Below are 17,517 nucleotides of genomic sequence, written 5' to 3'. Positions count from 1 at the left end.
TTTGAATCCCAGTTCTCTCTACAACTTCCTATCTGTATAATCTTCCACATTTATTTCAACCTCTGTATGTCTCAGTTTCTTCAACCACATTCTTAGGATCAGAATACTATCTATTTATTGTAAATACTGTGAGGACTGAGTAAGATAACAGATGAAAAAGACTTAGTAGAGTATCTGGCACATAGTAAATAATTAATAAATCTTAGCTGTTTCGTTATATGTGCTTCTCTCCAGTAAGATTCTTTGCATACCTTGAGGTATGAATATGCATATAAGATGAATAACCCCTTACCAAGTCTATCATATAGTAAGTACTAAATAAATATTTGTTTAATGACTAAATGCGATTAGCTTGCCTTGAGATATGAATGTCAAAGACAAAAGCAAAGCACATATATTGTCTTTTATTACAGTTTTCACCTGAGTTTCCATGTTAATTACTAGAGAAGAGACTATTACAGTTTACTGTACTTTAAATGTCTGTCTTTTTTTTAATATTAGCACATCAGTGCCAATGCATATCTACACGTTTGAGTACATACAGAAGCACATTCACAATTAAATTGTCAAGTATTCATAATATAATTATTTGCCAAACAGTAAAAATCTTATTAAAACAATAACTAAAAATAAATTATAGGCAGCAAAAAGGGAGGATAGATTACTCATTTGAATTTCCTTTTATAGAGAATATCACAAATCCTTCTTTTAGACAATGAAATTATGTTGAGTCTGCTTAAATTGTGTTAAATAATGTACAAAGGACAGCTATTGCTGTTATAAACGTTGATAAACATCTATTAGCATCAACATACCAAAAAAGACCACTTCTCCTGTTTACTAATTCTGTAATTTTTTTAGCCTATAAGAAAGACTTCTTCAAATTTAAAAACAAGTGGGCTTTTCTGAAAAAAAGTGAAGTTAATAACTATGGATTATTTGGTTTTGAAATGTACTACAAAGTAGCACAAGGTTAATCACATTGAAACAGGCAGGGAGAATACATGTCTTCATGTTTTATGGCTATTTAGATAGTACCCATGTGAGTATTTTACTGTTGAAGACTATTTCTTTTGACATCTTATTTTATTTGTGTATCATGTGAGAAAATAATAATGTATAGAATAATAACAGTTACCATTTATTGCTTTTTATACCAAGTAAATGAAATTGTAATAAATGTTTCACATGTATAATCCCATGTAATAGCCACAGAATCACTAGATGATAAGCTCTTTTAAGACAGAATCATATCTGTCCATTTTAATCATCACTGTCCCCAGGGATCAGCACTGAGCTTGAATACGGTTGATACTCAATAAATATTATTTACAAAACAATTGGATGATCTTTACTTTGAAGTCAGTCCTTCCCAGAAAAATATTCTTAGTCTGCTCATGTTTTAGTGTTACTGAATGTACTGTGTTTGATCAAATCTACCCTTATTTGGCGTGGTTATCTTCGTTTACATAGACCGTAGGACTTCAGTGAGAGAATGCCTGAGAGATAACTTCACTTTATCATGTGTAGGAAACTGTAGAAGGATGGAAATCTGGCCTAAAATGTCTAAGAAAGTTATGACAAAAGTACTGTAATTAAAGGAAAAGCCTGTAAAAATCTGATTCTGATTCACATAAATTGAAGGTTGGAAAACATGACCATTACAAACCCCTTAGAATGCATACTCAGCTCTTTTAATATTATGACATCAGTTAATGAAACATAAAGAAATGGAGGATAAAGGAACCTCTAGAAGCCAAAACCGCAAGGGGCAGATCAGACCTACCAGAACAGTCGCTACACGTAGGACCACTCCACGCATGTTATTCTCCAGTTTCTTGTCAGTCAGGGACCCATTCAGCCCTGTGACAGGAGTCCAGCACCCAAGCTGAAAGATGAAATAGCTTGGTCACTTTTCTGCCTGAAGAACAGTCCAATCACCTATATACAGGCCTTTCAGAGAACTGTGTGATAAATCTTGGAGTCACTGATGACAGGAAGTGTCCTGTGCAGGTTTTCCTGTTTAATAGCAAATGAAGCAAGCAAAAATGCTATGCTATCTCCTGCTTTTAAATATCATCATATGGCATGTGACAGTATCCAACATCCTTCAGGGGACTCACTGAGGACATCTGACTTAATGAGGAGTTATACATACACCAATAACTCAGTCCCAGTAATACACTAATTGGAAAAATAATAGCACATATAATTCTAGCATAATGCCTGTTCTAGTATACCAATTACTGCACAAGTTAGATTTTTTTTTTTACAGTTTCAGTGGTTTTAATTAGATCTTACACTGCTTTTAACGGAACATAAAACTGTAAGATTTTTAATGTGGTTAGAGGGGTTACAGCTTTTACTTGAGGAAAAAAAATCATCTATATGGCTTTGTTGTCTTCAAGTATTCACAGTACATAAAACAATGTAATTTGCCTTTTTGTCAGTGCTATCAACCTGCTCGGAAGACTTTGGCAGCAGCCTTTTCCTTAAAGTCATGCAACGATTAACTGCTCTTTGCTCTCCAAAATACTGCTTTAATTTTACATTCTCACGTAGTTCTTATGTCTTGTAATATCCAAATCTGAGGACTACCAGTCTTAAAATTACTGCCTATAAATCACAATGGGATAAAAATGGGTGACTCAATTCAAAAATAAGGAGGAAAGAGAGGTGCTCTGACTTGGATTAGCAGATATCTGCCCAAGAAGCAAAGCTGCAAAGAGAATTTTGCAATGCACATCTTGTGAAGATACATCATGCTATTAATCCTGATACCAGCTCCAAGAGCCTTTACATTTGGGAACTTACTCCATACTTGCATGCTTTAAAAATGTAACAGACCTTTAGTCATATTCAGAGACTGTTTTGGTTAACTGGATGGTTTACAGGGGCACCTGGTTATTTGTGCTGCTTCCTCCTAAAGACTATTATTTCCTTGCATTGCGTTTTGTGGTGGCTTCTGAAGTCATCAACATACTGGCAAGTCTCCCTCACAAATAAACAATCTGGGTGCTTCCCATTAAAACTCAAGTTTCTCTTTGAGCTCCACAAATGGTATTTAATTGAGAAAACTAAAATGTACACAATATATCTTAAGAGAAGTGGATGTCACAATGTAAACAAAAAGCCAGCTTTTTTCTTATTAAAATAATTTGAAAAAGGCTGCTAATTGTTGGTTTCAACTGTAAATGCACATTAAATTCATACAATGATGTGTCATTTTTAGTTACATAAAAGTCTAATTAGAACTTAGATCCAATTAGCAAATCCAAATGTGTTGAATGTCTAGTTATCAGAGATACTGTAGTCCTCTTGCCAAATTTAAAACCTTATGAAATTTCTTTTGAGCTTCTGTTCTCTTCTGAGGTCAACCAAAGTCTATCCTCAATTACATTTTTTGATGTGCACTTTTCTAATTACTTCTTCAAGAAGATTTTATTTCCCTAGACCAAATAATATTGGTGGAAAAAGAGATCTAAAGCAAATTGAAAAGCTAAATTTCCAATGCGCTAGCCGCCTTTTATCGTTATATTACTTAATTCTAAGTTAAATTAATAGCTTTTAGGACATGATCTTATTCATGACTAATATATTTAAACTGTCACAGTAAACACAGGGTTTTTTCTCCCTTGGAGTTGTTTTTTAAGTTTGGTGAACCTACTGTCAGTTTGCCTAAATATTGATAAACGACATCTGTTAGTGCCAACTTGAACACAGCATTTTGGTGTACTGACTAGTCAAAATATTTACTACTGGAATACCAACAAAACCTGCTGACTAGTTTGTTTCAACAATGTTCTGGACAAACAGTTAAAAATATATAATTTCCAGCTTCTTCTTAATTATGTCTTCCTTTAAACATAACTAAATACAGTCAATGATTGAAAAATTCCAGAGCATTCTAGTGTTTGGGGGTTTGAAATAACAATAACGAAAAAACATTTGGAGGAGGTAAGGAGGTGGTTGTGTCTTATCTTCCGACCTGGGCAGTGACTTAAACACTATTTGTACTATATAGAGTGTTTCTTCTCTCTCTCTCTCTCTCTTTTTTTTTTCTTTTTATTCACACTGATTTCTTCCAGTGACCATGCATGGCCACTAACCCCATCCCTCCTTTTGGAGAATTGCTTTCTTTTTTCCATCCCTGGACAAGTGTTCCAAATCATCCAAATTTTTTCATAACTCTGACTCTCTGGTTTAACAATTGTTAACAGTTGGTCGTCTGACCCGAGCCAATAAAAGTCTTTCCTTGGAGGTTTATTTTTAATATCAAGTGTGTGCATGGTGGGCAGGTCAATAAGTGGATATGAAGTTTTTTTATTGTTTGGCCAGATTCTCTCATATATACTACAGGCCATATAATTTTCTCTTCTGCTTTATGAAGGTTTTTCACCTATCTGTTTTCTTTCTTTCTTTCTTTTTTTTTTTTTTTGCCATCTGACTCACATGTCTTTTGATTATAGTACTTAGAAAGTTGAAAAGTTGTTCCTGTTCTTAATAACAACAGTCTAGATTTTAAGACTAGTAACTCCTTCTACTTAACTCATTTATTCCTTCATATTCACCCACTCCAATACTTAATGTTATCTGAATGTTAGCTGTGGTCATCAAAAACTAGAGATGAAAATTTGATACAGAGATATTTCAGGATACAGATTCTCTGGAAAACTAGAAATAAAGTATATCCACTCATCACATATCAACGTAGGTTGTAACAAAGAAATCATTAAAAAATTATAATAATACTCATTTCCTACATTGAATAGAACTTTTTTTTTTTTTTTACATTTTTTGGAATACTTTCTATGTGTCAGCCATGGTACTGAGCTTTTCATACATGATCTCATTTAAGACTCAAAATAACTTTATGAGATGGTGCTGTTACCAATATTACTTTATAGACATAAAAATTAAGAACTCAACTAAGGTCACCTATTTACAAAGAGATGAAATTAGGATTTAAACCGATGTGCTTTTTTAAAATTTTTATTTTATATTGGAGTATAGTTAACAATGTTGTGTTAGTTTCAGGTGTACAACAAAGTGACTCAGCCATATATATACATGTAACTATTGCTTTTTAAAGTCCAGATTCAGTACTGTTAGTTGCCGTACTGTTTTATAGCTTAAAAAATTCTTTTCATAAACGATCTATTTAAGGAAGGTAGAGAAGATAGTATTCCTATTTTAATAGTCAAGGAAAATAAGCCTCGGTACTGTTAAGTGGCTGGCTCAATATAATAGTGAGTGAATTCATATTTTAGCAATAAAATTTAAAAGGCAAAATCATCACCATCAATGTCATTTTTATAAAAATTATTATAACACATACATAGTGCACAGTATGTGCTAATCATCTGAGAGCTTTGCATATATTAATTAATTTATTCTCAAAAGCACCCAATGAGGAAGGTATCGTTATTATCCTCATTATAAGGGACAGGCTGATTATACACACCTTTCTGAAGGATTACTCAAGTTTTAAGATTCCTTAATTTCTGTTCATATCCAGTCACTTCCCTGAGATTCACTTCAAGCTATTTTGTTTGATTGTAAAAACTCCTTCCAATAATAAGCAAGAAAAATGAGTTAGGTTCACATAGATCTAAACTGAATTTGTATCTACAATGGGTGACAGTCCTTGCAGCAGAGGAAGACTGACAGGCATAGTGTTTGATAAGAACTAAAAGAATTTCACTCAGGTTGAAGCATGAGACTTATCTAACAACTTCTCTGCTTTCATTGTTTGAAATGTCTTCAACTTGACTTTGCTCGAGTGGAGAAGGTTGTTTTTGTCTGGTTGTGTTTTTGTTTTAGTTTTAAACAATGAGGCCAGAGACTAACAAAGATAATGCACACGAAATTTCATAATACTATCTATTCAGCTGAGCACTTTCTAAGTAAAAATAATAAAAATGGTCTCTGCAGCACATGAGATTTACAGAAAGTCACACTGCTGATGGCAAAACAAGATTCTCTGTCTTCCATGGTCTGGCAGTCTAGAGAAAATTTAAAAGGGATTAAAAAAATAAAGACCAATTCAATTTCCTTTCAATTACAGAATATCGATTTCCTATAGTATTTTCTGGTTATTGCCTAAAGTAATTTTAAAACCCTAAAATGCTTAATGTTTTAATTACTTCCTTCATTGGAGCTTTAGCAATAAAAACCCTGCAGCTTTCTGTTAAAATCAATGTAATATCTGTGTTCAACAAACTGGCTGATGTATTTGCATGAGCACAGTAGCATGTTCCTAACATTATGTACTGTGTCATTAGTAAATGACCAAGTTTTAGACATTTACTCTTTTCCCCTCAATGTTTTCACTCTTCATTTGCCCATGGGCTTTAAAGAATGACATTTGACTTGGGTTTTACATCACTATTTTTCAGGCAATGTTACAATGTCAAAAAGAGCTGAACAGTTTAATTTTACACTCAATAGTTTGTAGGCTTTAATAACAGGAGTCAAGAGAGCTCTTAACTGAATACCAAACAGAATCCCCTACATGTACTAGACTGTATTCATACGGAACAAACCAAGCCTGGCTATAGTACCAAAGTTCCAGCTTCAGGACACACAATGTCCACAGCACTGGGGCAATATGCTCCCAAGCACTACATTTCCTTTATTTGCTTTCTCAGCCTTCAGAGGAAAAGAGGGAACGACAACAGCATGACGAGGTAGCTGAAAGCTAGCCGTTTAGAAGTGCACAGCATTATTTGGTAGATATTACTTCTGTAATGGGATAGAAAGCGTAAGAAAAAAATACATATGCCAGGTTGACTCAGATACATGTTTTATAGAGTTAAATTGGAATTTTTTTTTCTTTGACATGTATAGGAACACAGTGTGTCGGTAATCCTTCCAATAATAATTTTCTTTATGGTATTTCCACCTGTAAAATAGGTGCAATTTGTTAGACTTGTTCCCTAGGGGATGATTATTTCCTCCTAAGATTTTATTCCTACAGCTTGGTCATTACCATGAAGTAGGAGTCGTTCTTTCGATTAGAGTTTCCTTCAGGAGAAAATGAAAAGTCAGAAAAAAAAATTACCTGATTCTACAGCTTATATCTTCCTGCATTGCTGCTGAAGACAAAACCTTCTGTACTAGGTAACTATATACATGTACAACAAGACAAACTTGTTAACTGATTTCCACAAATGAAGACTATAAACATGAGAAGCTATATATCCATATCTATCTCTCTCTATATATATATGAGGAAATAGCTCAAAGGTGTTTATGGCGCTATAATAACCATTCAGTTATCAACTGGTATCTGGCTGGTTTAATGATACTCTGCCATTATTACATGTTTTCACTTTGTTTATAATTCTTAGTGTAAAATTACTATTACACTATATTTAGAGAAAATACAGCGTAGTGGTTAAGATCAGGAACTCCAGAACCAGACTGCTTATGTTCAAGGACCTGCTCTGACACCTGCTGGGTGTGGCCACTGGGCCTCTGTTCCCTCCCAAATGCGAAGAGGAAAAATGGCTTCCTCATAGGGCTGGTGGGACTGTTAACTGACTTAATATATGTCAAGTGTTTAGCAGTGTTCTTGGCACATAAAAACTAAAGAAGTGTTCATTATTATTATTCCTATATAATCAGCATTTTTTGTCGTTGTTGTTCCTTTCTCAGCCTCATCATCTGGAGCCACTAGTTTTAGTGACGAAACATACTTCTAAAGCTAAACATACTTCTCAACTTTGGCTGCATATTAGAATAACCGGAAAGCTTTATAAAATTCTGATGCCCTGCCTAATCCCAGAACAATTAAATCAGAATCTCCACTGCCCTAAGACATGCCCTAACACCCAGCAAATGCAATCTCACAGAATGGCTCCTTAACCTTATCAAATAAAGGCATTCTTTTTACTGGCTTCCTTTGCAAAAGCTAACTAGGGACACTTTCTCAAATAAACAAACTCTTTTATTTTTCTTGTTTTAAGTAGGATAGGAGACTATAAACTCTCTGAAGCTGAATAATTCTTACCTTGTCTCTTGTTGTAGCCCTACTCCTTATCATAGCATTGGGGTACTGGTACATGATAGGTCCTAATAGATATCTGATAAACGAATGCATACATTAAAACTCCTGTTGTCCTCTTTATTCTTCTATCTTTTTGGCTAGGCTCTAGTTTAAGCTGAATAAAAACCAAAATATCCCCAATCTGATACTGTGTCCTACTGTAATATTGTACCCCTGACAATTTTTGTGATTCTTCAGGATGATTCCTGTCACTAAAATTCAATTAGCTCTCTTTTTCTTTCTGATCAGAATTTTCTTCCTAATAATATTTTAGCATTTAATGATTACAATCTGATAAAAGTTGCTGGATTTCTTCTCTTCATTCCATGCTACCTTGAGATGTTTTAAAGGGATCTTCATTTTAAAATCACATTAGAATTCTCAGTCTTTCCTATCTCCTCATCTTAATCATCTGTAGGTGCCCAGTGCCTATTACAATAGTGTTTTATACAACTAAAATAATTATTTTTATAAAACTTACAAGGTTTAATGTAAAGCTATTGCACTTTAGATCTTTGTTCCTAAACAACTGAAAATCTCATGCTCAGATGTCTCCTTATATTCTATCTCTTCAACATCTCTGCTTAGATATCTCAAAGGCACCTCCAATATCATAAGATTAAGCTCATAATCTACCCCTTAGCATCCATCCGGTTCTACTAGCCAGAAACCAAGAAGTCAGTCTTACCATCTCTCATATTTAATCAATTGCCAGTCTGCCAATTTCAACTCCTTAAAAAAACACCTCTCAAATCCACTTCACAGCATCTCCTTGCCACCAGCATACTCCAAGCTGACTTCATAGCTTCTCTTTTACAGTCTTTATTCTACACTGCAAACATAAACATACGTGTAGATATGATGTCCTCTGCCTAAGATCTTTCCATAGTTTTCTATTTTTCTCCAGATAAAGACCAGACTTCTACTGTGGCCAACCAAAACCTGTGTGATGTGTCACATTTTACAGTCAGTCTCAGGTCATATCACATTTCCTCTCATTCTTTGGACTCCAACCACACTAGTCTTCCCTCAGTTTCTCGAGTTATAGATGTAATTCTCCTGCCTTAAGGATTCCAACTGTTTCTGAAGCATAGAAGTATAAAAGAAACACTTGGGGAGTTAAAAAACATCCCAATGCCAAAGCCATATGCCATGTCAATTAAATCAGACTTTCTGGGCATGTGATCCAGGTATCAGTATTTTTTTTTTCAAGTTCAGGTATCGGTATTTTTTAAAGTTTCCAAGATGATTCCAAAGTTTAGCCAAATGTGAGAACCAATAGTTTTGAATATACAGTCTTCCTTGATTGGAAGAATGTTAGGAACCTGCCATTCTTCACGGAATGACTGAATTCACTCTTACTCATCCTTTAGATCTCAATGTAAACATCTATAGCTTGGGATAAACCTTCCCTGACAACCAGACCCACCCCCAAGCTAGCTCATGTCACTCCAATACAGCATCATGTTCCTCTCTTTACAGTAATATCACAGTTAATTTTTTAATCTATATTTTTTACGATTAACATTTATAGTACCAATTATCCATAAGTTTCCATGGAGTCAGGAAAGATTGCTGTTTTGTATCCTCCACTTTATTAAATACATAATTCCTGGCACAAACTGGGACTTCAAATTTTTCTGAGTACTAAAATTTAGATGATTTTTAAACAAGAAACTTAATACAGGGAGGAGCTTCAAGATGGCGGAAGAGTAAGACGCGGAGATCACCTTCCTCCCCACAAATACCTCAGAAATACATCTACATGTGGAACAACCTCTACAGAACACCTCCTGAACACTGGCAGAAGACCTCAGACCTCCCAAAAGGCAAGAAACTCCCCACGTACCTGCGTAGGGCAAAAGAAAAAAGAAAAAACAGACACAAAAGAAGAGGGACAGGCCCTGCGCCAGTGGGAGGGAGCCGTGAAGGAGGAAAGGTGTCCACACACTAGGAGCCCCTTCGCGGGCAGAGACTGCGGGTGGCGGAGGGGGAAGCTTCGGAGCCACGGAGGAGAGCGCAGCCACAGGGGTGCGGAGGGCAAAGCGGACAGATTCCCACACAGAGGCTCGGCGCTGAGCAGCACTCACCAGCCCGAGAGGCTTGTCTGCTCCCCCGCCGGGGCGGGCGGGGCTGGGAGCTGAGGCTTGGGCTTCGGTTGGATCGCAGGGAGAGGACTGGGGTTGGCGGCGTGAACACAGCCTGAAGGGGTTAGTGCACCACAGCTGCCGGGAGGGGGTCCGGGAAAAAGTCTGCAGCTGCCGAAGAGGCAAGAGACTTTTTCTTATCTGTTTGTTTCCTGGTGCGCAAGGAGAGGGGATTCAGAGCGCCGCTTAAAGGAGCTCCAGAGATGGGCGCGAGGTGCATAACCAAGAAGCCTGTGTGAGAGCACAGGTCACTCTCCACACCGCCCCTCCCGGGAGCCGGTGCAGCCCGCCACTTCCAGGGTCCCGTGATCCGGGGACAACTTCCCCGGGAGAACGCACGGCGCGCCTCGGGCTGCTGCAACGTCACGACGCCTCTGACGCCGCAGGCTCACCCCGCCTCCTCCGTACCCCTCCCTCCCCGCGGCCTGAGTGAGCCAGAGCCCCCGAAGCAGCTGCTCCTTTAACCCCGTCCTGTCTGAGTGAAGAACAGACGCCCTTAGGCGACCTACACGCAGAGGCGGGTCCAAATCCAAAGCTGAACCCCAGGAGCTGTGCGAACAAAGAAGAGAAAGGGAAATCTCTCCCAGTAGCCTCAGGAGCAGCGGATTAAATCTCCACAATCAACTTGATGTACCTGCATCTGTGGAATACCTGAATAGACAACGAATCATCCCAAATTAAGGAGGCGGACTTTGGGAGCAACGATATATATATTTTTTCCCTTTTTCTCTTTTGTGAGTGTGTACGTGTATGCTTCTGTGTGTGATTTTGTCTGTATAGCTTTGCTTTTACCATTTGTCCTAGGTTTCTGTCTGTTTTTTTGTTTTTTTTTTTTAATTACTTAAAATTTTTTTTTCTTAATAATTATTTTTTATTTTTTATTTTAATAACTTTATTTTATTTTACTTTATTTTATTTTATTTCATTTTATCTTCTTTTTTCTTTCTTTCTATTTTTCCTCCCTTTTATTCTGAGCCGTGTGGAGGACAGGCTCTTGGTGCTCCAGCCAGGCATCAGGGCTGTGCCACTGAGGTGGGAGAACCAAGTTCAGGACACTGGTCCACAGGAGGCCTCCCAGATCAACGTAATATCAAATGATGAAAATCTCCCAGAGATCTCCATCTCAACACCAAGACCCAGCTTCACTCAACGACCAGCAAGCTATAGTGCTGGACACACTGTGCCAAACAACTAGCAAGACAGGGACACAAACCCACCCATTAGCAGAGAGGCTGCTTAAAATCATGATAAGGCCACAGACACCCCAAAACACACCACCAGACATGGACCTGCCCACCCAAAAGATAAGATCCAGCCCCACCCACCAGAACACAGGCACCAGTCCCCTCCACCAGGAAGCTTACACAAGCCACTGAACCAACCTTAGCCACTGGGGGCAGACACCAAAAACTATGGGAACTATGAACCTGCAGCCTGCAAAAAGGAGACCCCAAACACAGTAAGTTAAGCAAAATGAGAAGACAGACAAATACACAGCAGATGAAGGAGCAAGGTAAAAACCCACCAGACCTAACAAATGAAGGGGAAATAGGCAGTCTACCTGAAAAAGAATTCAGAGTAATGATAGTAAAAGTGATATAAAATCTTGAAAATAGAATGGAGAAAATATAGGAAACGTTTAATAAGGACCAAGAGGAACTAAAGAGCAAACACACAATGATAAGCAACACAATAAATGAAATTTAAAATTCTCTAGAAGGAATCAATAACAGAATAACTGAGGCAAAAGAACGGATAAGTGACCTGGAAGATAAAATAGTGGAAATAACTACTGCAGAGCAGAATAAAGAAAAAAGAATGAAAAGAATTGAGGACAGTCTCAGAGACCTCTGGGACAACATGAAACGCACCAACATTCGAATTATAGGGGTCCCAGAAGAAGAAGAGAAAAAGAAAGGGACTGAGAAAATATTTGAAGAGATTATAGTTGAAATTGTCTCTAATATGGGAAAGGGAATAGTTAATCAACTCCAGGAAGCACAGAGAGTCCCATACAGGATAAATCCAAGGAGAAACACACCAAGACACATATTAATCAAGCTATCAAAAATTAAATACAAAGAAAAATATTAAAAGCAGCAAGGGAAAAACAACAAATAACACATAAGGGAATCTCCATAAGGTTAACAGCTGATCTTTCAGCAGAAACTCTGCAAGCCAGAAGGGAGTGGCAGGACGTATTTAAAGTGATGAAGGAGAAAAGTCTACAACAAAGATTACTCTACCCAGCAAGGATCTCATTCAGATTTGACAGAGAAATTAAAACCTTTACAGAAAAGCAAAGGCTAAGAGAATTCAGCACAACCAAACTAGCTTTACAACAAATGCTAAAGGAACTTCTCTAGGCAGGAAACACAAGAGAAGGAAAAGACCTACAATAACAAACCAAAAACAATTAAGAAAATGGTAATAAGAACATACATATTGATAATTACCTTAAATGTAAAAGGATTAAATGCTCCAACCAAAAGACATGGACTGGTTGAATGGATACAAAAACAAGACCCATATATATGCTGTCTACAAGAGACCCACTTCAGACCTAGGAACACATACAGACAAAGTGAGGGGATGGAAAAAGATATTCCATGCAAATGGAAATCAAAAGAAAGCTGGAGTAGCAATTCTCATATCAGACAAAATAGACTTTAAAATAAAGACTGTTACAAGAGACAAAGAAGGATACTACATAATGATCAAGGGATCAATCAAAAATAAGATATAACAATTGTAAATATTTATGCACCCAACATAGGAGCACCTCAATACATAAGGCAAATACTAACAGCCATAAAAGGGGAAATTGACAGTAACACAATCATAGTAGGGGACTTTAACACCCCACTTTCACCAATGTACCAATCATCTGAAATGAAAATCAATAACAAAACACAAGCTTTAAATGATACATTAAACAAGATGGACTTAATTGATATTTATAGGACATTCCACCCCAAAACAACAGAATACACATTTTTCTCAAGTGCTCATGGAACATTCTCCAGGATAGATCATATCTTGGGTCACAAATCAAGCCTTGGTAAATTTAGGAAAATTGAAATCATATCAAGCATCTTTTCTGACCACAATGCTATGAGACTAGATATCAATTACAGGAAAAAATGTGTAAGAAATACAAACACATGGAGGCTAAACAAAACACTACTTACTAACCAAGAGATCACTGAAGAAATCAAAGAGGAAATCAAAAAATACCTAGAAATAAATGACAATGAAAACACGATGACCCAAAACCTATAAAATGCAGCAAAAGCAGTTCTAAGAGGGCAGTTTATGGCAATACAATCCTACCTTAAGAAACAAGAAACATCTCAAATAAACAACCTAACCTTACACCTAAAGCAATTAGAGAAAGAAGAACAAAAATACCCCAAAGTTAGCAGAAGGAAAGAAATCATAAAGATCAGATTATTTCTGTTCTTTAATGAAAAAGAAATGAAGGAAACGATAGCAAAGATCAATAAAACTAAAAGCTGGTTCTTTGAGAAGATAAATAAAATTGATAAACCATTAGCCAGACTTATCAAGAAAAAAAGGGAGAAGACTCAAATCAATAGAAATAGAAATGAAAAAGGAGAAGTAACAACTGACACTGCAGAAATACAAAGGCTTATGAGAGATTACTACAAGCAACTCTATGCCAATAAAATGGACAACCTGGAAGAAATGGACAAATTCTTAGAAAAGCACAATCTTCTGTGACTGAACCAGGAAGAAATACAAAATATGAACAGACCAATCACAAGCACTGAAATTGAAACTGTGATTAAACATCTTCCAACAAACAAAAGCCCAGGACCAGATGGCTTCACAGGCGAATTCTATCAAACATTTAGAGAAGAGCTAACACCTATCCTTCTCAAACTCTTCCAAAATGTAGCAGAGGGAGGAACACTCCTAAACTCATTCTGCGAGGCCACCATCACTCTGATACCAAAACCAGACAAAGATGTCACAAAGAAAGAAAACTACAGGCCAATATCACTGATGAATATAGATGCAAAAATTGTCAACAACATACTAACAAACAGAATCCAACACCACATTAAAAGGATCATACACTATGATCAACTGGGGTTTATCCCAGGAATGCAAGGATTCTTCAATATACACAAGTCAATCAACATGATACACCATATTAACAAATTGAAGGAGAAAAACCATATGATCATCTCAATAGATGCAAATAAAGCTTTCAACAAAATTCAACACCCATTTATGATAAGAACCCTCCAGAAAGTAGGCATAGAGGGAACTTTCCTCAACATAATAAAGGCCATATATGAGAAACCCACAGCCAACATCGTCCTCAATGGTGAAAAACTGAAACCATTTCCACTAAGATCAGGAACAAGACAAGGGTGCCCACTCTCACCACTGTTATTCAACATAGTTTTGGAAGTTTTAGCCACAGCAATCAGAGAAGAAAAAGAAATAAAAGGAATCCAAATTGGAAAAGAAGAAGTAAAGCTGTCACTGTTTGCAGATGACATGATACTCTACATAGAGAATCCTAAAGATGCCACCAGAAAACTACTAGAGCTAATCAATGAATTTGGTAAAGTAGCAGGATACAAAATTAATGCACAGAAATCTCTGGCATTCCTATATGCTAATGATGAAAAATCTGAAAGTGAAATTAAGAAAACACTCCCATTTACCATTGCAACAAAAAGAATAAAATATCTTGGAATAAACCTACCTAAGGAGACAAAAGAGCTGTATGCATAAAATTATAAGACACTGATGAAAGAAATTAAAGATGATACAAATAGATGGAGAGATATACCATGTTCTTGGATTGGAAGAATCAACATTGTGAAAATGACTCTACTACCCAAAGCAATCTACAGATTCAATGCAATCCCTATCAAACTACCACTGGCATTTTTCACAGAACTAGAACAAAAAATTTCACAATTTGGATGGAAACACAAAAGACCCCGAATAGCCAAAGCAATCTTGAGAAGGAAAAACGGAGCTGGAGGAGTCAGGCTCCCTGACTTCAGACTATACTACAAAGCTACAGTAATCAAGACAGTACGGTACTGGCACAGAAACACAAATATAGATCAATGGAATAGGATAGAAAGTCCAGAGATAAACCCGCCCACATATGGTCACCGTATCTTTGATAAAGGAGGCAAGAATATACAGTGGAGAAAAGACAGCCTCTTCAGTAAGTGGAGCTGGAATAACTGGACAGCTACTTGTAAAAGAATGAAATTAGAACACTCCCCAACACCATACACAAAAATAAAGTCAAAATGGATTAAAGACCTATATGTAAGGCCAGACACTATCAAACTCCTAGAGGAAAACATAGGCAGAACACTCTATGACATAAATCACAGCAAGATCCTTTTTGACCCACCTCCTAGAGAAATGGAAATAAAAACAAAAATGAACAAACAGGATCTAATGAAACTTAAAAGCTTTTGCACAGCAAAGGAAACCATAAACAAGATGAAAAGACAACCCTCAGAATGTGCAAAAATATTTGCAAGTGAAGCAACTGACAAAGGATTAATCTCCAAAATTTGCAAGCAGCTCATGCAGCTCAGTATCAAAAAAACAAACAACCCAATCCAAAAATAGGCAGAAAACCTTAACAGACATTTCTTCAATGAAGATATACAGATTGCCAACAGACACATGAAAGAATGCTCAACATCATTAATCATTAGAGAAATGCAAACCAAAACTACAATGAGATATCATCTCACAGCAGTCAGAATGGCCATCATCAAAAAATCTGCAAACAAGAAATGCTGGAGAGGATGTGGAGAAAAGGGAACCCTCCTGCACTGTTGGTGGGAATGTAAATTGATACAGCCACTATGGAGAACAGTATGGACGTTCCTTAAAAAACTAAAAATAGAACTACCAAACGACACAGCAATCCCACTACTGGGCATATACCCTGAGAAAACCATAATTCAATAAGAGTCATGTACCACAATGTTCACTGCAGCTCTATTTCCAATAGCCAGGACATGGAAGCAACCTAAGTGTCCATCGACAGATGAATGGATAAAGAAGATGTGGCATATATATACAGTGGAATATTACTCAGCCATAAAAAGGAATGAAACTGAAGTATTTGTAGTGAGGTGGATGGACCTAGAGACTGTCTTACAGAGTGAAGTAAGTCAGAAAGAGAAAAACAAAAACCGTATGCTCACACATATATATGGAATCTAAAAAAAAAAAGGTCATGAAGAACCTAGGGGCAAGATGGGAATAAAGATGCAGACCTAGTAGAGAATGGACTTGAGGACACGGGGAGGGGGAAGGGTAAGCTGGGACAAAGTGAGAGAGTGGCATCGACATATATACACTACCAAACGTAAAATAGATAGCTAGTGGGAAGCAGCTGCATAGCACAGGGAGATCAGCTCGGTGCTTTGTGACCACCTGGAAGGGTGGGATAGGGAGGGTGGGAGGGAGGGAGATGCATGAGGGAAGAGATATGGGGACATAAGCGTATGTATAACTGATTCACTTTGTTATAAAGCAGAAGCTAACACACCATTGTAAAGCAATTATACTCCAATAAAGATGTGAAAAAAAAAAAAGAAACAATACATCTTACAGTGATCATTGACTGTTTCTTAAATGATGCCTTAAATGAGGATCTCAATTATATAGCCAAGACACTGTGCTGCCAGCTAATAACTGAGCTTTTTTTTTTTAAATTTGGAATGAGGAGGATTTGCAACACTCATTCTTCCTGGGTACAGATGGGTGAGCTCTGCATAATAAAGATCAAGGAATGCTTTTTAAAAGTCTTCAATATGAGGAATGCTTTTCAAAAGCCTTCAATATGAGGAATGATGATCTTACCTAACTGTAGAGAATAGAATAAGTGGTCATATTAGAGCTATAATTTGAACAATTATATAACAACAAGAACAACAGTAGCAATAATAAGAGTAATATGTAACCTATGATAGGCGCTTCTTATATTCCAGGTCTCCTTTTAAGGCATGTATGTATTCTATCTCATTAGAGAGAGAACCACAAAATACCCATGGAATAGAAACTGTTGAAACTTTAGGGGATGAAACAGAGTCCATTTAGGAGAAAGCCCTCTTAAGAACAGAGATCCTCTTGAGAATCCAGCCCCTGGCTAAAAACCTATGTATGATTTTTAGGCAATTACAAAGGCTTTACCTGACAGGCCTGCTGAAGGGAATTGCAGTCAAGAACTCAGACTCCTTTGGGGGACCACACTTTTATGTAATATCTGAGTTGTTAGCCCAGGAGCCTCCATTC

The 17,517-nt window shown here is 36.9% G+C and overlaps 1 protein-coding gene across 4 annotated transcripts in view; it reads right to left on the bottom strand.

Annotated features, from left to right (window-relative positions):
- The window catches only part of GRID2 (glutamate ionotropic receptor delta type subunit 2), a 1,417,069-nt gene that overhangs the window by 381,291 nt on the left and 1,018,261 nt on the right, over window positions 1-17,517 (bottom strand). For all 4 annotated transcript variants that reach the window (XM_082391643.1, XM_082391645.1, XM_082391644.1 and 1 more), the window contains exon 9: window positions 1,787-1,888. In XM_082391643.1, coding sequence (XP_082247769.1) covers window positions 1,787-1,888 — 102 coding nt within the window. The remainder of the gene's footprint in view (window positions 1-1,786; window positions 1,889-17,517) is intronic.

The sequence above is a fragment of the Balaenoptera borealis genome (assembly GCF_965194805.1).
Source record: "Balaenoptera borealis genome assembly, chromosome: 4".
Taxonomy (NCBI): domain Eukaryota; kingdom Metazoa; phylum Chordata; class Mammalia; order Artiodactyla; family Balaenopteridae; genus Balaenoptera; species Balaenoptera borealis.
Note: the sequence above shows the minus strand (reverse complement) of the source record. Positions and strands in the feature narration are given on the sequence as shown.